This window comes from Asterias rubens, chromosome 19, assembly GCF_902459465.1.
Source record: "Asterias rubens chromosome 19, eAstRub1.3, whole genome shotgun sequence".
Classification (NCBI taxonomy): Eukaryota; Metazoa; Echinodermata; class Asteroidea; order Forcipulatida; family Asteriidae; genus Asterias; species Asterias rubens.
This window is the reverse complement of record NC_047080.1, coordinates 1,390,102-1,414,240: the sequence shown is the minus strand read 5'-3', so window position 1 is coordinate 1,414,240 and position 24,139 is coordinate 1,390,102. Positions and strand designations below refer to the sequence as shown.

Genomic DNA, 24,139 nt, shown 5'->3' with positions numbered 1-24,139 from the left:
CTTGTGAACATGTACTGTTGACGGTTTCTTTTGCTGTTTTCTCAACAAGTAGACATTGTACTCAGCTGAAACTTTTACAAGTGACTTTTATTGTGTCTTTCTCTATAATTTCACCTATAAATCAGCAGTACGATGGCCCCAAAAAATCTATGACCTGACCAGTGTTGTAGCTAGACAAATTTAAGTGGTGAGCTCTAAATCAAATGAGGTCCACCAAGAGCGATTTGGTTCAACAAAATATTCATGTTTAGATATTGGGTCATCATTGCTGAAGTGCGATTTGGGGAAATTTGTAAATTTGTACTGGGCAGCAGCACAGTGTATTTTGATCAGAGTGCTGGGCAAAATTTGTAAGTTCAGGGGTGGATTTCACAAAGAGTTAAGACTAGTCTTATCTCGAGTTAGGACAAGTTACTCGTCCTAACTTAGGACCAGCCGCACGTTTGGTATATCTCCTAGGACTAGTCCTAAGTTAGGACTAGTCCTAACTCTTTGTGAAATCGACCCCTGGGCTGGCCCGCCCGGCACTGCCCACCGTGGCTACAACACTGGACCTGACCTTTAAGGCCACATGGAAGGATCTGTCCATCAATGCACAGCCTAAGAAGTCCATCTCGGATCTTCCTGTCAGTGTGTCAATATAATCTTAATTATTAAGACCCCACCAGATGGCTCGGAGGGATGAGCATATTGGAAGCCAACCAACTCCGCTCATCAGGTCTCGCAAATTAGGTTTTCCGCTCTGCCCCTAAGCAACAAAAACATTTTGCTCTGTGGGACAAGAAAAACAAAGAGGAACTGGGTGTCGGCCTAATCAGAAATCGAATTGTTTAAAACAATCTACAATGAACCAGGCTACGTGGGGTACCTTTTTCCGTTGCGTGGAACTAGATTTATAGGTTATTTAGCAAAACATTATTCTACTATCTGCTGTAAACTAAGGTATTTTTTTCATAAATTTTTTTGATCTGAGCTCAATCTTTTGGTAGGCAACCCTGGCTGGTATTAAACTTGGACATTAATTCTCTTCCCATTGCTGTCGGGTTGGTTATTAGAATCACGTTGAATTCCCACCTTTTGTCATTGATGGCCAGCCACCTCCCATGAATAACAAATTACTTAGGAGTAACTCAAGGTTAGATCCAAAAGCTTATTGTATTGTTGATGTGTAATGTGTATGTGTCCCCCACCCCCTTTGAGTTCCAGTCAATTCAATCTGTCCTTACTCTATGGTTCAACAGAAGAATGATATGAGGCTTGTGCACATTCCCTCATGGAGTGCTAACATGGCAACGGTTCAATCACTTTGCACAGCATGAGTTTTGACAACCCTTGGATAAAATAGACTGGGTTCAGTTTGCTTTGATCCTGTGGCTGCTGGACGCCATTTTTGATCCAAATATTCTGATGCACAAATTTAACAATCTCTCACCGATTATGGAAACATGTCTTAAAGGGAAGATACATGTTTGGTAATTGTCAAAGACCAGTGTTCTCACTTGGTGTATCCCATCATATAAAATAACAAGCCTGTGAAAATTTGGGCTCAATTGGTCATCGATGTTGCGAGAAAATGATGAAAGAAAAAACACCCTTGTTGGACAACTTTGTGTGCTTTCAGATAAGAATAACAGACTTCTAGCTAGAAGTCTTTTATTATTTTAATGAGAAATTACCTCTTTCTCAAAAACTACGTTACTTCAGAGGGAGTCGTTTCCCACAATGCCTTATACTATCAACAGCTCTCCAATGCTCGTTACCAAGTCAGTTTTTAAGTTAATATTTAATTGAGTAATTACCAAACGTGTACCTTCCCTTTAATTGTAATTCTAAATATCTCCCATATTTTTGTGTAAAATCTCCCTGATTGCAAGAGGCAAGATGATGGCAAATCTGCACTTGTTTGGTTTTCTTTGTGCATAGACGCTTCATCGACCCCAACACAGGGCTGGATAAATTGGCTCACCTAAAACACACAACCTGTCCATTTCCCCCTGGGGGAATCTAGGGTTTAATTAGCAGTCGGTAAACAGTGATTAGCTTGTCATTACATCATCTTTTGTTCCTCCATCAGAGGCTGTCCATCGCCAAAGAATTCGGAGACAAAGCTGCGGAGAGAAGGGCGTATAGTAACCTTGGCAACGCTTGTGTATTCATGGGAGATTTTGAGACTGCTGCTGATTTCTACAAGTATGAATTTAAAAAAAAATCAAAGGGATTTTTAAAATTTTGCATTGCATTGCTAAGCTACTAATATGTGGTTTAGAAAGCAAGCATGCTTGTTTCGTGTTTTGTTATCTTCTGTAGGCGGTTAGGGGAAGAAACAAATCTGGTGTTTCTGATCAGTAGAGTGTGGGTTTGAGTCCTGGTCTTGATACTTGTGTCCTTAAGCAAGACACTTAACCATCATTGCTACGTCCTTCAGACGGGATGTAAAGCCATAGGTCCTTTGTGTTGTGTAATGCACGTAAAACCACCCATTTACCCTTATCGCTAACTTGCCCTGATACTCTCCGGCAGTGGCTGCTGAATGCGCTACAGCACCTTGTAGTAGACCCTTCTAAAGTGCTATATAAATTGGTCTCATTATAGAAGCAATTTCCTTAAAGTGCCTATAGTACCTTATTGGTAGAAACGTGCGCTATAAGACTTTATACTTCTTAACTGTATACTCGTACGGCACACTGAGGCCAAATATTTGCAAAAGATAATTGCTGTCCAAGCCATTGTCATCTAAAATGTATACACAATCTTTTGTGCTTATTTTCCAAAGAAATTAGCACACACCACCCCCTATCTGATTATTCCTCCTGAGTGACTGCGGATAATGCCGGGTGCTGAGTGTAGTGCACTCTTAATTAGATATGGCTCCTACCTGATCAAATTTGAAATTCCAACCAGCTGAATTGAAGCCTCTGTTATGCCAAAACAGTGGCGCTTGTTTTTTGTGTGACTGCCTTTCAGAAGCAAAGTCGGTGTGCTCTAAGTGTTTGATAACAAAACTAGCTTGCCTGGGGTTGTGTTCTTATTGTTGTGTTTTTATGAAGTAATGGGAGCATATATCACAGCACCAATAAGTTTTTTAAGTGGGCCTTAATGTACCTAAGAGATTTATACTGTACTTTCAAATATAAGATCTCAAAAGAAAATCGCTGAACTTTTTTATTGACTCATTTTGGTTAAATGGATAAGGTTGGCTTCAACAATATCATGTACATTATACAGCAAGCTTTTTGTCCTCCCACTCAAAACATAATTTCATTTCAGTTCGCTTTTATTGAATTACTTCACCACACATATTCCAAAGGCTAAAAATATCTGGTTTATAAAAACAAAATTGTACTATATAAATAAAATACATGTATGTACATGTATTAGTTTGCAGTAAAACCATGTGTATACATATCTACTTTGCTGAATAGATTTTTAAAATCGGGGGACGACTTACTTTTGAAAAGAACTGTCCTACTTATTTACTACTTAACCTCCGCTTCGTGGATTGACAATGAGAGCAGGCTTGTCGGAATGCTGAGACCAGTTAGAACTTACTCTGCAGCAGTTATATTGATAACAAGAAGTCCCTAATTCCACCTAGCGAAAATAAACAAGGGTGTTTTCAGTGTGAACCAGAAACACCAGGGTGTAAGCTGTACTCTTTCGTGATGGGTGTTCTGGGTTCTTCCCATAGAGTTATATAAGAACTAGACGGCGCACTGGCCTATATACTGGTGCATAGTTTCATCTTGGGTCGAAACAAGGTATAAATATTATGAGGAACCATCCAGACTAAAAAGTTTCTATTGATCTTTCTCTTCCAGGAAAACCTTGCACATCGCCAGGAGGTTAGGGGACGTGGCCATCGAGGCCCAGGCCTGCTACAGCTTAGGTAACACCTTCACACTTCTTAGAGATTACAACACGGCCGTGGAGTATCATGAGAGACATCATAGAATAGCACAGAAGCTCAAAGACAGGTAAGATGCGCAGCTAGTTTCCATATTGGCTTAGAGCAATATTAATGTTGGTGTTTACCCATCTTTACTGATGTGTGTTAGCACTATATACCCAGTATCACATTAGAGCATTTGTTTCCATTTGTCAAACTTATCAGAATAAAGAAAATAAAACCATGCCTGACCTGCGGACCCTGTATAACACACTGACACATTGACTCCCAAAATTGCACAACAAAGATTATTATAAAGATTACGTCTCATATTGACTTGAACAGTTCACTGTGATTATTTATAATATTCACTATTTGGGGATGAATCTCAGAGATATGAAAAGCCTGTGAGAATAAATTCCCGTTGTTTGTGGTTTTTTATCTTTAGGGTCGGAGAGGGCAGGGCATGTTGGAGTCTAGGTAATGCACACACGGCGCTACAGAACCACGACAAGGCTTTGCACTATGCAACACTTCACCTGCAGATATCCAGAGAGGTAAAAACAACTTTGTTTTTGAATTTTCCAGTTTAATCCCCACAGCATTGGTAAATGTGCAGGACCAGTATTCTTTATTTGAACCAACCTATGCTCGAAACAACAAAAAGAAATTAAAGTTAAAATGCAGCGTCATAGATTGATGGATATGAAAATAAAACTTTCTGTTGCAAACTGATTTACCAACCAAAATGACCTACTGTATAAATGCAATATGGCCTGACGTTTCAACCCTAGCAGGGTCTTTTTCGGAGGCTATAAAAGAAAGAGAACAATTTTGCTGGGGTCAAAGCCAGTAAAAATATTTTTTTGCAGATTGGTAAATAATCCAAAAAATAAAGACACCAAACTCACTTGGTGAGAGGCACTGCAGCTGTTGATGTTATACTATTTTGAGTAAAGATTCCAATTACAAATTATGGTTTATACATTTTTTGCCCCAAACCGTTTGAATCTAAGAAACGCTTCATACACTATGCTAAACATGGACAGATTCAACATGGATGGATTCAACGTTCTTGTGAAAATACTGTGATGTATTTCTGTATAAAAGTTTGTTTCTGTCTGAAAGACAGAATAAGGAACATATCTTCTCGATTCCTTATCACAATCTTGTTATTGTCGCTTGCTCTGTTGGATGTGTAATGCAATAAAATAAATACATAAATAAATAATTAAAGTAGTAGATAAATAAATTAACAACGACAAATATTTAAATCTTTCCAAATCTTGTTTTCGTCAAGCTGATGATCAAATCTTCTGCCTGCTACGAAAACATTACAAGTTGGAAAAAACAAACCCCGGCTCTTTTCTTTACCTTCAGTAAAACACAGAGGTGATAATGTTCTACTCTCTCTTTTATTCCTATCTGAAAATCAATGAGATTTTCTAATGCCCCGGGGCTTCAATCGGCGTAAATTTTTTACTTGTTTTGTCCGGGGTAATCCCTCTGTGTTTATTTCAACCTTGCCCCGTGCATAACAGAATTTCATTACACCCTTGAGAATGGTCAAAGCTTTCCCTAAATCTCATTGGACCAATTCCTTGAACAAAAATAAAAGGCATTTATATTTATGTTTGTCCCATATGGACAAGATGAATTTGTTCATTTGATTAGATGTGTTGTTTTTGCATATGAATGTATTTGCTTTAAAGGAAGGGTATACTTTTGGTAATTGTCAAAGAGTATTCTCCGTTGGTGATAGCACAAAATAATGAACCTTTAAAAATTTGGGCTCAATTGGTCATTGAAGTTGCAAAGAAATAGTGTAAGGGGAAAAAACACCTTTGTTACACAAATTTGTGTGCTTTCAGATGCCTGAGAAATGCTTCGGGCCTGAAGTCTTTCTCAGGTTCAAATATTTTAGTGGTAAATTACCTCTTTCTCAAAAGCTATGTTAGAAAGGAGGCAGTCATTTCTCACTATAATTAATGATATCAACAGCTCTCCATTGCTTGTTATCAAGGAGAAGAAAACATTCCTGATATTGTGACTAGTTAATAAACATGTCCAGTGCCTTTAATACATGAATACATGTAACTAAACCTGGTCACCACCATTCACTGCCATCCCACAGAGGTCAGTCTTTTCTTCCTCAATGACATTTGAAAGGAGCTTGATTTTTACCGCCTCCTTTTTCCTCATCATGCTTTTCTTTTTATCTTTGACTGTTTTTTCCTGATTGTAGGTGGGGGACAAAACAGGGGAACTCACAGCGCAGATGAACCTGGCTGATCTACGGACTGTACTCAGACTTGACAAAGACCCTGGCAGGTAGGAAAAGCAAGACAAACAAGATGAGAAACTAGGCTTCTTAAGAAGTATTGACAGCAAAGTCATCTTTATGACATCTCTAGGCATGATATTCTTCCCACACCTTCTTTTCTTCAGATACAATCTAAAAGTAGCATTCCAAACACTGCCTCGTTCCAAAATCATAAGTCCTCAACTGGCGCCTCATTGTCCAAAACCATATCCAGAAAAAACATCTAATCACAGACCCATGGGTCCAGTAAAATGCAGAAATATCCCCCATCTTACCTGGCCTGACGACACAAAGCAGATCTAACCTACTTGACAAGTTGAATCTGCAATTATTACCCATTAATATAGTTAACCATTAATTTCTTTGAAATTTTCCCCTTTTTTTCCCCCGCTCTTATAGCCAAGATGGCCACATACATAATGGGTCCTATAAATACGAAAAAAATCCCCCCCCCCCCTCATCTAACCTGTCCTGACGACACAATGCAAAATGTGATCTACTTGACAAGCCGGATCTGTAATTATCACCCATTAATATAGTAAGCTCACTAATTTCTTTGAATTTTTAAAAATGTTTGCCTGCGCTCTTGTAGCCAAAATGGCGACAGACCTACTATGGGTCCTAAAAAATGCGAAAAAAAATCTCCCAAATTCACCCAACCTGACAACTCAAAGCAACTTTGACCTACTTGACAAGTTGAATCTGCAATTATCACCTATTTATATATAGTTTAACCCACTATATTCTTTGATTTAATTTGTTTTATTCTTCCCTGCTCCTGTCGCGAAGATGACCACAGACCTATGGGTCCTATAAAATGCGGAGAAACAATCCCCCCCCCCCCCACACAAAGCAACTTGAAAAGTTGAGTCTGCAATTATCACCCACTAATTTCTTTGACAATTTCTTTTCTCTTGTAGCCAAGATGGTCTTCTCCAAAGCGCCAATCAGAAGACCCTTAAAGAAAAAGGTAGAGTTTTCCTCTGGTGGTTCACATAGGGGACTAAAGAAACCAAGCTCCTTCAGAGAGCAATTAACGACAGTATGAGTGTGCATTTTTTAGGACCCCATAAACGCCAGACAGATCAAACTACTTCTTAGAATCTACAGACTGATTAGAATTTTATTGCTCCATCCAGGGCAGGCAGATCTTAATTTTATTCATAATTTGTCTGGGCTCGTACTTATTTCTGGCACCTCTTCCTCTATAGATCATAATTTTACATGACTTATGTCTTCCTCTGCTTTGCATCTCAGTGGTAAGATGGAGCAGTTTTTGCCAGATTGACAACAGCTCAGATTATGTCTTATTAATAAAATCCATCTTCTTCTTCTCAAATCTGACTTTGAATAAATAATTGAGTATTGATTATAATAGATAAAGAAATATATGTCGTAGATAGTTGTTTTTGCCTATTCTCAAAGATCATTTTAAAAAGAACTGTCCTGCTTTTTTCAGAAATAACGGTTCTCCAAACTCTGAATCTACTCTGCTAAAATAGAATGAATAGCAAGAAAAGTTCACAAAGAACAAATCTACTCTGCAAAAATTAGCTCTTAATCTATGCACAATTTGAAAGTTTATCAAAATGTTGGTATGCACCGAGATGCAATGTTTTTTTCAAAAAGTGTTTTGTCAGTATGCTCCGATCATCTGCAGAAGTAAAGAAGAAACCAGCTTCAGTTTAAGGTGACAGTCACTGTCAGTTTCAAGAGATTTATGTTTTTTTCTTCTACAGTCACTCAATCAATCCATAAAAATCATAAGTACTTAAAAACCATTAACTTTATCTTTCAAGACATTTTTTTCTCTTGTATTAGAAGACTATTTGTTTGATGAAGTCACACATTTAAGAGGCTTAAGAACTGACTGGCTCCTTCCGTTCGTTTCTCAAGATTATTTTCATCTCATGTTGCAAAAGAAGAACAAAAAACATAGATTTTTTCGTAAGATTAACTTTGCACAATTTGCTTAGCAATAAAGATTACAAGGTGATTATTTTTTGACTAAGACTGAACCTGTCTGTCAGTTGGAAAGAATTTTGTCGTGATGACAATTTTTTTTTTAAGCACTAAAAAGAGTAAATGTCAGAGTTCTCACTTCATCCACTCCTCAAAGGTTTAGGTTAGGGTCATCACTCGTAGATTGGTAATTACTCCGAAAATTATTTACCATTAATCCTTGATGACGTACAAACTTACTTGGTCAGAAGCGCAGAAGTTGTTGATTGTAGAAACTATTTTGAGTAAGGTTTCCCTTCGATCGATGTAATATGTTTTGGATAATTTCTCTCCCAAGAACACTTGAATCGAGAAAGGATTCGTGTTTGGATCGTTTCTGAGAATGCTAAGACCAGAGATGTGATTGGTACCTACTGTCACAAACGTGGATGGATTTGACGTTCTTGTAAAAAATACTGTGACAGTTTTTACTGTTTTCTCAACAAGTAGACACTGTATCAAGCTGAAACTTTCTCAAGTGATTTTTTATTGTATTTTTTACTTTTTTATTATCTTGGTCTTCCCTTTTCCTGAAAAATAAGAATGCTCTTCAAATTGTTCTTTCTTTTTCTTCTTATCAGAACAAAACAGGCAACGTCGGCGAAGTATGGAACGTCTAGAACTGGTTACCATGACACCAGACAAGGTAAATTATACTACAACTTTTAGCGATATTATTTCCACTGTTTTTTTGTCTAGTTGTTACGTAGTTCTTCAGGGCTGTGGTACGACTCTGTAAAATTGTTTGATAATTTTGGATGGTCCCTGAACTTTAAATGGGATTCAGCATGCCATCTTAATCTGAGAGTCGAGTCCAATAGTATGGGTGTTGAGTAATATGATATGGTATTAGATTTCGGTAGAGTGAGGAAAGATCCTTGTAAACCACTCGATGAGGTAAAGGTCTTTTCACACCGGGGAAATAAGCAGGGGTTCATGGCCCTATCAAATCCACATCGTGTGAATTGTGCATCTGCTCTGCACAAACACAGGTCTCTAGTCTTTTTCTGACTAGGGTCCAGACAATCGAGAAAAAAAAAAACACAGTTGGTCGTCTGGGTGAAGGAGCATCCTACACTCAGAGACCAAGGACCATGGTTTAACTAGAGCTACCGCGCATGCACGCAAGATGATTGGTAATCAACATATGCCATAGTAATGTTGATTCCCTGTGACAAGGGATGTTGGTTTGGCAAAGGTTGTGTTTGAGTTTGACCAACGCCTGTGGTCAAGACAACTTGCACCAGAGTCCAAGGACCCCAGTTTGCCTCTGCCGTTTGAAGAGTGTTTTAGCATTAAACAAAATGTTTGTGTTACAATTCACCAGAATGCTGTCCTTGGCGCCACGGCCAACGGCAAATCCAAACAGTCCATGGGAGCCAAGTTCAAGAGGAAAGCAGCCAACAAGGAGAAACTGAGCAGGAAGAGTTCCAACACATCCAGCACCAGCTCCAGCAGTGGTGATTCTGCATCATGCATCGTCAAGACGGAGAATGTTAATATACAAGTATCGCCTGCGCAGGTTGGTATAGGTTTTTGTTTTTAAGACTAAATAAAACAGCTCCTTAAGGTTTGCTGAACCATAATTTTGACCGAAATGAGAACAACTGCTTGACACAGTTTAACTTGCATGTCATTGTTTGCATTTGAAGCGCAATAAGGGAGAAGATTTATCTGATTTGTCTTTATGGGTATTAAAGACACTGGACATTATTGGTTATTGTAAAAGACCAGACTTCTAACTTGGTGTTTCTCAACATATGCATAAAATAACAAACCTGTGAAAATTTGAGCTCAATTGGTCATCGGAGTTGCGAGATAACTATACAAGAAAAAAACACCCTTGTCACACGAAGTTGTGTGCTTTCAGATGCTTGATTTCATGACCCCAAATCTAAACTTGGGGTCTTGAAATCAAGTTTGTGGAAAATTACTTCTTTCTCAAAAACTACATCACTTCAGAGGGAGTTGTTTCTCACAATGTTTTATACTGTCAACCTCTCCCCATTACTCGTTAGCAAGTAAGGTTTATGCTAATTATTATTTTGAGTTATTACCAATAGTGTCCACTGCCTTTAAGTATACTTGGTAACTCCATAGATTTGAACAGTATTTTTCATCAGACTCAAGGAAATATTTTAACAAAATCTGTACAAAATATCCATGATTGCAAGATGCAAATGATAGCAGCGCTGCATTTGGTAGTGAATGTTTTAACATTTCTTTCTGATTGACCGTTGGTGAATTGGCAGGTTTCATGCATCCAAGAGGAAAAGCCAATAATATGACAATTATTCCGTGAACTAAAGGTTGCAAGAGTTAATATCAACTTTTGACAAATTGTCAGAACTCATGTCTAACGTCATCATGTCAATCTTGATAATCTCTTTCCTGTCTTTTTCAACAGAGGGCCTCCCCAGAGATAATGGACGATGACGACAGCTTCTTTGACGTCTTAAGCCGCTTCCAGGGGAAGAGGATGGACGAGCAGCGGTGTTCCTTCAACCGGATTCAAGACAAGCAACGAGAGAGGGAGAACAGTGAAGATAGAGGTAAGAATTTTCTCCTCCTTTAATGTTTTTTCCCCAAAAGATTATCAAGTTGAAAGTCTGTCATTCATTTGTCAAAATGAGAAAGGTTTGCACTTTTTCACAATGTTTAACGCTTTCCTTACCCTGTGTATCTTCTTGAGGCAATAGAGCTTTTGGATATGACGTCACCGGTCCCAACAGGGCCATCACTGAGGTCAATGAAGACCTATCTTTGGCTGAGAGTTGTGCTTTTACCCAGATCTAGAAATAACCCCTGACACACACAGTAGTCGCCTTTGTGCCCTGTGCTTTTGCTGTGGTGCTTGTGAAGTTTAAAAACAAATTTAAATTTTCCTCATAGATTAGAAGTGCCCCTTACCAGTGGAAAATTGCTTTGCCCTTTCAGAAACAAAGCTCCCCTGTATTGCAAATTTTCAGCTTTCCAATTGGTTGATCTGATTAATTTTGCCAAGCCTGTCATTGCCCACAGCTGACAAAGAGGGCGCTACAAGGCAGACACAGGCAACGTTCCAGCTGATTATTCTCTGTGTTCCATTTCCAGCATTCAATGTTCTATGTCTTTGTTGGGGAATTGTTTTGTTATGAATACATGAATAAGTGCTTCATGCGTGCTGGAGGTTGTGTGCACATTTCATCACAAGTAAAATCAACAGCCAGGAAAGTTAACATTGATTTCCAATATATTTTATAATCAAGTTTAAACCACTTCACATAGTATTATTTTTTTTAAATATCCATGCCCACCCACTGTAATGTTCTGGGTTTGTTTACTTTTTGAAGCTTATTGAGTAATCGTCAACGTAATCGTAAAAATATTGAGGTTGGTGAGTTTTTTCCATGTCCATTGTGTGTTTAATTTAAAGAAAAAAATCAAATGGCAAGTATCTTTGTTTGAGTTATGTATAAAAACGAAGTTGAATGCATATTCAAAAATCAATTACCATAAATGACCATGGTTGGCTCATTAATGCTGCGACCAGAGATGCATTTGGTGTTCGCTCTCACCAGGCTAAACATGTATGGATTTGGCAAGCTTGTAAAAATACTGTTATAAAGTTTTGTTCACTGATTTCTCAGCAAGTAGACACTGTGTTCAGCTGAAACTTTCACATGTGACTTTTATTGGGTCTTTCTTACAATTATGTTTATCAATCCATGACCCTACCTTAACACGCACTTGCCATGTAAACAGATTCATGGCCTAATGGAAGTGCTCTTTTCTCAATTTTTGAGACATGTTTTTCACTTACCCACTAATATATTTATTTCTTACTCTGTATGATTTGAGGCTTAATATGTGGGGGTTGGAACAGCTGTTATATTCAACTGTGACATTTGTGAGTCTTGTCCCGCCTGCCTTTTTTTCATGACATTCCCCAAACTATACGTGCAGTATTGCAAACATATGTGTATCCCTAGGACGCAAGTCTTTATTGCACTGCACTGACACACAGGAGAGTCCAACCTGGGCCCAATTTCATAGAGCTGCCTAAGCAGCTGCTAAGCAAAAATATTGTCTGCTAAGCAAAAATTAGCAGGGTACCATATTTTTGTTAGCATGTTGTTGTTGTTCTTAGCTACTTTTTGTGCTTATGAAATAGGGCCACTGGTGAGTGCAGACTTTGTAGGCCTTTGTTCAACACAGTGTGTTTCATCCAAACATCCACATATTTGGGTCCAGAATGCCCTACAGTTTTGAAAAATGCTGAGGAAAACCCTGCCTGAAATGTCTATTAAGGCCTTCACCAAGTAGATCAGCCCTTGTACATGTACTCGTTAAAATGTTCCTATTCTTTTTCAAGGACTATATCCTATAAGAAAAGCTCTGTATAACACCTATAAGAACTGATTATCATTCATTACAATTTTTTATGCATAAACCTTAATACAGTGTAAATACACTCCAGTCCTGTTTAGTCCAAAATGATACGGCAAAAAAAGAAGAGCCTGAAACCTTCCACTAAATCTGTGCCTGTCTTTAAACTCCAATCAAGTTTCCTTGAAACATTTAAACCCTCAAGTGTACTTTGTCCCCTTCAGCTAAAGTCCTAATGAAGAAGTATTAAGTCACCCGTCAGTAATTCGTTCTGGCATACGAGAAAACACTCGAGTGCCAGCTAGCGTTATTAACTAGAGCAGTACCTTATCAAGACAACATTATTTCTGGGTTCTTCGGAGAACTGGCATCTATGTTACGCATGTTGAATTTATTTCTGTAATGTCGCTCTGTTGATGAAAGTGTGAGTTATTTTTACGAATCTACACCAACACTCAAGTTTGTTATGAATCTACACTCAAATAAATGATGAGTATTAGGTTAGCATTGACTGTTAATGTGTACACACTAGCAATATTACGAGTCTACACTTTTTATTTAGAAATCCAAATCATTGAAACTATTACATTATCAATGGCTTCGAAGAAATAGTATAAGTCAGAGAAGACACTCCAAAGTATCTGTGAAATCTGTGAAAATTTTATTCAAACTAAATTTCTCAGAGGTTGTAGTATTTCAAACTTGAATACTCCTTCGGACAATTATTTTTTTGCAACAACTACGCAAGAAAGAAAAAAAAGATGAAAAAATAGCTGTTAAGATTAATATTGACAGTGAGTAATTATTAATGGCTTTTCGGACAGAGTGTACTATTTTTTGTAAACGGCTGTAACATATTATTAGCTAAAGAATAAATATTCATGTAAATTTAAGACAATGACAAATTATTCTGGCCTTTAAGTTGAACTGAAATGTGAAATGGAGTTGTAAAATGAGATTTTAATAGAAGCATGTATTGTGCTAGTTGTCAGCACGATACATGTAATGTAATCCCCTTTAATTGCGGAAAAATGTGTAGTTTTATTTTTATCGTCACAACACCCTTGCGTTGGTGTTATTATCTCACGAATGCTCCCCATCCGCCCGTGGGAATTACATCTTCCGCATGTCGCCTCTTGGTCAACACTAAAAAGGGGGATAAGTTTGAAAAATAGCACCTTCCCAATTGCTACTCATGCGCGAGCCGTTAACCAATTACAGCTTGGTCCCCCGTGAACACTTTGTGTTGTGCCAAGCCTCTTTGTATCTCAAGTCCGGGGTCAGAGAGAAACAGATGACGTCTTTTAAATGGTCTATCAGCGGACAAGGAAATTGGGATGGCAGGCTTTCTCGGAGCAACTCTTCTTGAAGTTGGTTTTTATTTCTGACGTCACCCTTGTCCGTGAAGCAATATTTATTTTATAACACACTGGAGGTATTCAAGCATTGAAGGAATGTATTGATTGATTTATATAGGAACTGGTTCTCAAAGTGCGAATGGCTGCGTTATTGGCAATGGATACAACCTTGGATGGATTATTTTAAAAAGATAACACAGTGTTAGGTTTTCTCGACGCGTTGTTATGAACTGAAAGACTTGTTTGTAAGGGTTCCTTTTTTTTCATTGGGAAATAGGAGTCCAAACACTTGGCCCCGACTGACATTGGACTCCTTAGTTATTGATTTTAAGAACAAATTATAATTGGTAAACGGAGTAGAGATGCTTGTTTTGAAAATATTTTTTTCAGGGTTGGTCAACAGAGTTTGTTGACAATAATGTATGAATGATACTCCAAAAACATAAGTAATAAATTTATGAACATGTGTTTTGCACTATTAAATAATAAATTCAACAAGTTGAAAAGGTACAATTTTTCCTTGTTTTTTTCCTTGTTTGAGACCCAATCCTGAATATAGTTAACCCTGTGATGTATCGTTCCTAAACCAATCCGGTCTTTAAAGGATAAACATAAAAAGCATCAATTTATTTTAGTTGGAAAGATAGTGCTTATATAAAGGTCATACTAAAAACAATTTTTTTTGTTTCTGTGAAATATTTCCTGCTGAACTGAAACAAAGCCTCATTGGAGAAAAACTGTATCTAGAAACCTAAAAAGACACAACTGCTAGTTTTGGTTTGATTATAACAATCAAAATGAAGGAAAATGTGTTTTACGCGCAAAAAATTGTGCTTGGTTTTTCACTAATTTTCTCTTGATCTTACAACGGCTTCAGCACAATTTTTTTCACAGGTGTGTTATTTGAAGAAATGGGTGATCTCATAAAACATGAACACTGTCTACGACTGTTTTATCACCTCCACCAATCCTGTATATATAACACCTTAAAACGATAACCTAATTTGTCAAGAAATAATCCATTACATTTGATATGTCGTCTGGAATTCATCATGAAAAGCCTTGAAAGACTGCCCGCCCTCTCCCCTCCCTCTGGCCACGGGTCTTCTGCTCCCATGAGAAACACAGATAGTGATTAACGGCAATGTCGGGCGAAACACAACTTTCCCCATTGGCGGCCCAAGGCATGGTTTAATAATAGTACTCGGAGACCGAAGTTCGTTCACATTGACATTCCCCCCCCCCCCCCAGTCATATGCGCGATCTAGAATACATGCTAGCTCGGTAATTAACTACGATCGCCATTATGCACGAATTGGATTATATTCGAGTGGGTCATGGTTAATTTAAAGAAAAACATTCTTTTAAAATAAATTAGACCCTGCAACTTTAAAGCATATCGCTCATGTTGGTTTTATTTAAGAGTGTTTTGTATTTTCGTAAGCATGACCAATGACAGTAATAATTAATCCAAGAGATTGTGGGTTTAGTGATGGTGTTGTTATTTAAGCCAAGAATTTGGTCCAATCCGCTTAAATCTCAATTAATTAATGCAATGGGCTATTGATTGTCTTGCTCGTGCTTGTACAGGGTATCGTTCGGTAAAAGACAATCTTAATTTGCATTAACATTTTGCATAAGTGTTGTCATTTTTTTTTTCTATTGTTTTTTTTCCCCGGGATATTTGTTCTTTCTTTATTTTAAGTATTTTAGTTCACCTGAGTATAAGAAACATTTAGGCATTTTTTATATGGAAAACGCACAATGTAAGTAGGGTTTTTATTCATATTATTATAACCTTATGGTGTTTTTTGTAAGGATATTTAGTAGTCAACTTAATTTGTATTCAGTTGAATTTTTGTTAGTTATAAAAAGTTGTAAAAACTTAACTTATCATTGGACTCTTATATAATAGCAAACATTTTCTACGTGCATGTAGTTTCCATTATAAAACTTTAGCAGTAACCATTGTACCAGCGGAAACTAATCAACCTGCGTAATTAAGCTTATCAAGGAGATTATTGGTAATCGTGAAGGGCTGGTTGGTTTGACGTCATTCGGAGGGGGTTACAAGTTTACCGTCGGTCAATTCCGCCATTCGTTATTTTGTTGGTGTGCGGATTGTGGATGACCCAAAGCTTGCTCAATGTGCCACTGTGCCCATGAATGGGATCATGGCGCAGACGTATTCAATTAGCATGTCATGTGCATTAATGCCGCATGGCAGGTTCCTCTATTTTCATTTTCATTTTCTTCCCAGTCCGACGGACGACGGATTCCGAGTCGAGTCCCCAGGCCACGTTGTTAGATGAATATCCAGATGAATAGACTTGGCCTAGTCCCATCAGGAATTGAACGAGATACTGTCAGCCCTCATTATAAACAGGCCTGTTATGAAGAGGCTCTTCTTATTAAAGGCAGTGGACACTATTGTTAATTACTTAAAATAATGATTAGCATAAAACCTTTCTTGATTACGAGTAATAGGGAGAGGTTGATAGTATAAAACATTGTGAGAAACAGCTCCCTCTGAAGTGATTTGGTAAAAAAGTGTAAACAGTAACTTTACTTGATTCTCTCTCAGAGCAAAATTTGATACATGGCCTTGTTGGAGTGGGATATTTACAATACATGGGTCTTTTACATTCCAGTCACTTTAACTTGAATTAATCTTCTTATTCCATGACAATATTTTACTGAAAAAGACAGCAAACTATATGTGAGTAATAAGCTTAATAGGTATCTTTTAAAATTGGACTCTGTTAATTTACTGCAAGAGTCTTGAAAAATAAACCATTTGGTTTGTCTGGAGCCTAGAGGGCTGACAACCGGTGGCATGCATAACTTCACTGTCAGACCCTAGAGCCTGCAGAGTCCCCAGCCTACCCTCTTATACGGAGCCCAAAAAATGCCTGCTGGAAGGACTCGGTCATGTCAAGTCATTGAGTTCGTTCGAGTTAACTATTTACCCATACGGCTCTACAGAGTGTCAGGCAGAGTGTCGTCCAAATGCCAGAATTGATTTGAGACCTTTACTCGGGCGTTTGCCGACTTAAAGCGACTTGAACTTTGTGTGTTTTTTACTCTTCCCGGATTAGATGGAGTATTTGTCCATGTAATTAAGAGTCATTTATGCAGTGTTGCCAAGTCACCAAGACGACTATTGTAGATGCCTATTTGTTTTTGTGGCGTGTCGTGACCGAGCGGTCTCCTGCATTGAGCTCACATTCTGATGGTTTAGCCATCTGAGGGTGGGTTCGAATTCCGGTCATGACACTTGTGTCCTTGAGCTAGGGAAGGATAGGGCAGGTTAATGGCAATGACCAGGGCCCAATTTCATCAAGCCAGTAAGCACAACAATTTGCTTAGCATGAAATTTCTTCCTTGATTAAAACAAGATTACCAACCATTGTTGCATATTGCTTGTTACTGGCATTCAGCTGTTGTTTGCTTATCCTAAAAATCATGTGGACATTTGGTTGTTAATCTTGTTTTTATTAAGAAAGAAATTTTTTGTCTGTCGCATTCCAGAACACAATTTAATATTTTTGCAGTCTTATCACTAACATTAAGTCTATCTTGATATGTACACCTTATACATGTATGTGAACATTTACCTTTTACATCTGGAAAGAGAAATTTTGAATGTAGGAAGATCTCTACGCTATTTCCTGTACAGACACAATAAAATAGTGATATGTTAAATGCTTTTATGTGTTCCGGCATACAGTTGTCTATTGCACCTGTTTCTTCACATAAAAGATCCAGCGATTTCCCTTACATTGATATTCCCAAACAATTTCTCAGCAATCCTGGGGGCACATGGAGCAGCAGCACGCGCTCAGTACAGATATGGCGTCTATAATTTATCACCCCCCCCCCCTCCCACTAACCCCGGTCAGGATTACTTGTTAATCAACGTGTCACAACCCCGCGTTGGCGATCGATTGTTTGTGTATTGAAATTAATTAGTCATTCATTAAGGTTCATGCTCTCTCTAATGATTGTTTTTTCATCGTTGTTTCATCATGAATGAACCTTTCTTTAAAGGGGGTTATACTTCAGCGATTTTTAAGGAGTAAATTAATTAACACCATCCTACAGTATTGATTAAATTCAACGTACTACCATCACATATGAAAACTACAAGTTCATGGCCTTCCTGTTTAAACAAAAACACTGAAAAAATTATTGTGAAGGTACATATTCTCACATACAGGAAATTGTTTTCAGGAATTTTATTCAGAATCGTGTTTGGCTTACATATATGGCTGTCAAAATAAAGGATGCTGATTTGCGAGTCTTCAAATTTTTCCCGGACTTTGCTTTGACAGCACTTCAAAACGGATTATCTTCCCTGAAGGATTTGTATTGGTGCATTATATTATGATTGTTGAGCTTACAGATTTAAGCTGGAATTTTTTCTTGGTAATTTCACAATTTTGACTTTAAAAGTGACTCTTGCTTGGAAAGTGAGGATCTTTGGGGGGATGTATTCACCCGACTCCACGGTGCATAAGTGAGCCATGTTTGATTACCCCCCCCCCTCCCGCCTTATATATGCCATATGGCCATCACAGCCTTCCTACCCAGCGTTGAAGAACACCTGCTGTGACATACAACTCACACAGTAGTTCATCATCGGCGATAAACAGTACACTGCTCCCCGTACAGAATCTCCCTGCATTTACAAAACCCAGCCTCCTGGAAGAGAAAGAGAGAGATCTCTTCTCATCCGCGATGGAGATTTAGTGAGATTTGGTGAGATTTTTGCAGCGGTGTTACTGGATAAGTTTGAACTCCTGACAGAGATAAACAACTGGAGTGCCTTGAATATGTGGCGTGTTAAATGGTGCATGGTCGTTTAACAGGATTCCATACATTGCTGAGTGAACACAAATGTCAGTAAACTACACGCACCATTGTTGGACTCAAGCCAAGGAGTATTTCAAATGTGTTTTGTGTTTTGCGGACTCTCGTCATAATTAACGCCAAAATAATCTAACCTTACGGTTGGATAATTGAGAGCATAGTTCAATCTACTAGTATTCTTCTTCGGAGCGACTAAACAGAAAACTCCATCCAGCTAGATCAACAAAAATATTCCATTATCCATTTCCCCATCTGCAGTTCGGCCTAGGGATTCTGCGATTCCGAGAGATGTCTGTCGGAGACGGACGCCCCTGTTCTGTTGTTGAAGACAGAAATACATCATAAGTTGTGTGTCATCACTGTATGTAAACAAACAGTGGATCCCAAACCTAGTGAAATACTGCTGGGGGACATCTTTGAGTACAAGTCGTGTCTGTCAGCGCTCAAGCTTTGAAGGATCGTTGCCAGACCTGTAGTTTCAAAACTGACTGTAGTCGTCTGATTTCATCATTTTTGGGCATTTTATTTTGATTTCCGACATGTTGTCGAACGTTGTCACATCTTGCATGGCCAGCTTATGATGTTTTATCTGTTCATATGGGATTTTATTTGATGGTTCTGAGCACTCACTTGTGATACCATGAAAAAACCTTCGAAGAAATCGGGTATGTTTACTTGTGTCTTTATCCTTATTAGAGGTATACTCTTACAGTTGTTCTTTCTTCTAATTATTTTGATGACTGAGTGAATTAATTTTCATCCTGTATTCAGTAAACAACACCATACAACCAAGTTGCAAAAATTTCATTAAATTTGGTTCATCCTTCTTTCTTTTTCAAAATATTTGTATATGCTTACACGGGCTTATTTCAATCGAATTTTTAGAGTCTTCAATTGAGAGGCAAGAGTGTTTTTTCTTTCATTGTCTCCTAACTTTGATGGTCAATTTTCACGGGTTTGTTATTTTATGCGTATGTTGAGATACACCAATTGAGAAGACTCGCTTGACAATAACCAATAGTGTCCAGTGTTATAAATGACATCTGGTCTTTTTGTATTTTTACAGATTACCCGATGAAAGAGGAGCTGATGAATCAGATAGCTAGCTTCCAGCGGAGTCGGCTAAACGAGCAACGCTCCAGCATATGCAACCTCCCTGGTCTCAAGACCAACAACGAGGAAGTCTTAGGGCAACTCCTTCATAAAGGGGGCCAGGGAGTACCTGATGATGACTTCTTTGATATGCTAATGAGGTGTCAGGTGAGTTGATGAATATGCAAGAAAATTTGAATATTTTGAACATGACTATGCCTTATAGTGATTTATCCTGATAATAAATCGTTGTGTTGCGCACCTGCGTATCCGCTGCATGCCCAATGTTTTTGCTACTTCTAGTCCTAAGCTGGCACCAGTTTGTGTATAATGTTACCACAAAAGACCACAATAATGGTTAACCTAAAACAACACCTGTGGTGTAATAACCAGATGGTTCAATTTGATTGCTGGGGTGTCTTCAGGATATAAGTCTAGTTGTACATTTTGGAATGTTCGCTAAGCTGGATAACAGGGAATGTAAGGCGCTCCTTTAAAGGTAGTGGACACTATTGGTAATTACTCAAAATAATTATTAGCCTAAAACCTTTCTTGGTGACGAGTAATGGGCAGAGGTTGATGGTATAAAACATTGTGAGAAACAGCTCCCTCTGAAGTAACGTAGTTTTTGAGAAAAAAGTAATTTTTTATGAATTTGATTTCGAGACCTCAGATTTAGAATTTGAGGTCTCGAAATCAAATTCATGTGAAAGCACACAACTTCATGTGACAAGGGTGTTTTTTCTTTCATTATTATCTCGCAATTTCGACGACTGATTGAGCTCAAATTTTCATAGGTTTGTTATTTGACGCATATGTTGAGATACACCAATTGAAAAGACTGATCTTTGACAATTACCAATAGTGTCCAGTGTCTTTAAGAGAAAGAAGTAATTTTCACCCTTGAAGTCTGTCTCAGGCATCTTGAAGCAGACAATTCTGTGCAACAATGGTGTTTTTTCCTTGCATTTATTATATTCTTGCAAATTTGATGACTAATTGCCTCAGTACTGTTACAGTACAAAAATGTGCGCACTGGGCGTATGATCTAAGGACAACGTACCCCTTGTACACCCCACGTTCATCTACTCCACATTATTGATACTTTATAATTGCTTAATATCAATCATGCATAATGCACCTGTTTTAATGTTCATGGTTGATGAAAGTTATACAAACAACTTACTGCCGGGCCACAAGACATCAATATTATTAATATATATTAAACTAGTGAGGCAATAACAGTAGGAATAACCCATCAGGTTTTTTAGTTCTGAAACCTGTGGAAGAGACTCGGATTGCAGTGTCTTTAACTTTTTTGCATTTCTGAGTCCAGGCCTGGATTTTTATCTTTAACTTTGAGAGGACATGGCCACTTTCATTTTGAAAAGGGCACTTGTTCCATTGGAAAATCTTAAAGCCCGTGGGAAATTTTTGAAGGGACACCAGAGCGAAGACCAGAGCAACTTACAAATGGCTTCAAGGTTAGTTACAGTAAAATATAAGCATTGGTATCATTATTGATGGTGTTCTTTTACTGTTGTTTACTTTTGCAGGGGTCAAGAATAAATGACCAGCGGAGTGAGCCCCCAGTCTTGCAACCTGCCCCCACGGTACCAGACGAGGATTTCTTTGCCCTGATACAACGCGTCCAGTCCAAGCGAATGGACGCTCAACGAGCCGACAAAGGCCCCAAAGATAAGAAATAAGTAATATTTTTAGACAACGCACTCTTCCCTCCTTGGAACAAGGTTATTTAATATTAAAAGGTCCACATTCAACTAGAGATGTGGTGACTGGATGCTGCGTTTTAGTAACAGACAATTCGTAGAGCGGAAGGCACCATGTAAGATGGCAAACATCCTTATAACATCGAGCAGGAAATGAGCTAAGCTTAACAACAGCTGTATAATCAGCTGAGCCACAAAAGGAAGCCTAGCTACAAAATTATTAAACGTGGGCTAAGCTTAACATTAGGTGGAAGCTTGTCCAAGGAAAGCATAGCGAAGCATCAAATACCGTCAAACGGGGAACTGAGCTTGTAGTCAATCGTGAGTTAAGCTTAACTTCAAGCAGGAGCAATGTGTTACAGGAGCTAAGCTGTGCGTCAAGTGCAAACTTGCTTATCTGAGCTAGCGCAGTGACAAGATCCTGGACATCACCTTCTTAGCAGAATGAGCTGAAACATTACCACTCTGGACCCCATTAGATACATGTATAATCCACCAGCAGTGACTGCTGAAGCAATGTACCTCACTGGATGCAAGCTACTTTAGGATTCTGTTTTGTGCACACACAAAATATAGGATAACATAATATTTAATAAGCAGAGGATGGTACTACACAAGATAACTTCTTTGATACCAAGGCCTGCTATAGGGGAAGAGGCAGGGCACCTTCCTAATGTTCCCATACTTTAACTCACCTTTTTCATCTTGTACAGAAGGACCCCCTCCTAAAATCCTCCCATATAGCTCCTGAGATTCCAAGCACACAACAAAGACATGGGGGCACTAGGCTAGTAGAGTGATTTAAAAGTCCCTTTTCTGAAAATTCTTGGCTTCAAAACCAGTTTTAATAAATAAAATAAAATAAAATAAACCACACCAAATGAATCTGGTCTACTCTAAACCTTTATCACGGTGTGGTCATCTTGATTTTACTTCATTCCAACTCATTGTAACCAAAGTGAGGCTGGACGAAATAATAGTCTGGTGCAATGCACAATGAATGTTAGCATTCATTGCTGTTATTGGAAACAGGGAATATAACCAAGATGGTGACAGCATGATAAAGGTCTATTTATGCCCCTCTTTCCTATCCCCATGAAGCCCCCTATCCCTGATTATCTCTCCCCCCCAAAAAAAAAAAAAAAATCCCTCGACAGCAGATCATCCTGCATCCATCCAAATCCTCCAAACACTTTGATCGTTAGTTCATTTCAAACTCTGCTTCCAAGTTTAATTACTTTGCACAAACACTCACTGTACATTGTTGATGTGCCTTTTTTAAGTCTGTCTTATAAAGTAGTTTTTAAAAGTAGGTTTTAAGTTATTTTTTAAGAGTTGGTGAGTAATTGAGTACAGTTGGTGTAATGTATGCACATATGGGCTTGCTGAAGTGGAATTTACCTTGCGTCAAAGTGTGTTTATGTCACAAGTATAAACTGAAATTATAAGTTACCTCAGAATTAACAACCAGAAATAATTATAACAGCTTGAGAGGGTGTACAAAGACTTTTGACTCAGTTTTGTCCAATTTTTTTCAAACTTTGTCAGAACAAAAAAAAATTGGAACACAGAAACAAACTTATCAATTGTATTATTGAAGAAAGAAAACATTTTCAGAAATGTTTGATGCTCATAAAACATTCAACCACAAAAATGTGCTTAGTGCCGGAAATCATGCTCAGCAGATTAAAAAGGAATGCTTTGTGCTCAAATGCTTGTTAGCAGCTGATTGCAGCTTAGCAGATTTGGTTCAAGTCTGAATTCTTGGCCAAACAGCTGTTTGCCATAGCCCTGTCCTAATTGTAATGCTAGACATATGGGTTGCATTACGGTACATCTATGTATGGCACTTCTATGTATGATTAACTATGCAACAGTCATTCCTAGGTATCTGTAGACAGTGCTGATACTTTAAAAAAAAAAATCTCAATGGGGCTATTACTTTTTTACATATCACGACAGGAACACAAGTGTTTCTACTACATTTTCTAGTCCTTACAATCGTCAACCATTTCCATAGTTTTTCCTTTTAACTGTTATGTCATGGGTGGTACTTCATATTGTCTTGTGCATCACGTGTGGATCGAATGCCACTCTATCATAATGGATCGTGTTAAATTGGTTGACGTAAAGAGGCACTTGGTGTAGAAATTATTTTAGATGTAGTGGTAGATATTTTAGAATAGACGGGACTCGTTCTGGGAGTCTGCCTTAAAGGTAGAGTCATTGGTTTGTTTTTCAGATTCAAATGTTTTGGGTACACAATTCTCCAAACCCAATTTTTTTTCAAAGAGAATCCTTTCTCAAAATAGTTAAAGACTATCACTGCTGCAGTGTTTTTTCAGCAAGCAAGTTTTTGTGGTCAATAATTTGTTTGAGTAATTACCAATCTATGACCCTACCTTTAAGTAGTCAAACATGGTTAGGAACTTTTAGTTCTCAATCGCGCTTTTTAAAGAGCCTCACCAAGGTCATCTAAAGTTTTGTGATGCACTCAGTTTCCAAAATA

The 24,139-nt window shown here is 38.1% G+C and overlaps 1 protein-coding gene across 1 annotated transcript in view; it reads left to right on the top strand.

The window, feature by feature from the left end:
• The window catches only part of LOC117303008 (G-protein-signaling modulator 2-like), a 48,755-nt gene extending 26,150 nt beyond the window's left edge, over nucleotides 1–22,605 (top strand). The window contains exons 6-15 of the mRNA XM_033787037.1: nucleotides 2,075–2,190; nucleotides 3,819–3,974; nucleotides 4,335–4,443; nucleotides 6,132–6,217; nucleotides 7,130–7,179; nucleotides 8,792–8,856; nucleotides 9,538–9,732; nucleotides 10,618–10,762; nucleotides 19,875–20,068; nucleotides 21,457–22,605. Coding sequence (XP_033642928.1) covers nucleotides 2,075–2,190; nucleotides 3,819–3,974; nucleotides 4,335–4,443; nucleotides 6,132–6,217; nucleotides 7,130–7,179; nucleotides 8,792–8,856; nucleotides 9,538–9,732; nucleotides 10,618–10,762; nucleotides 19,875–20,068; nucleotides 21,457–21,609 — 1,269 coding nt within the window. The 3' untranslated portion in view covers nucleotides 21,610–22,605. The remainder of the gene's footprint in view (nucleotides 1–2,074; nucleotides 2,191–3,818; nucleotides 3,975–4,334; nucleotides 4,444–6,131; nucleotides 6,218–7,129; nucleotides 7,180–8,791; nucleotides 8,857–9,537; nucleotides 9,733–10,617; nucleotides 10,763–19,874; nucleotides 20,069–21,456) is intronic.
• The last annotated feature ends 1,534 nt before the right edge of the window (nucleotides 22,606–24,139 follow it).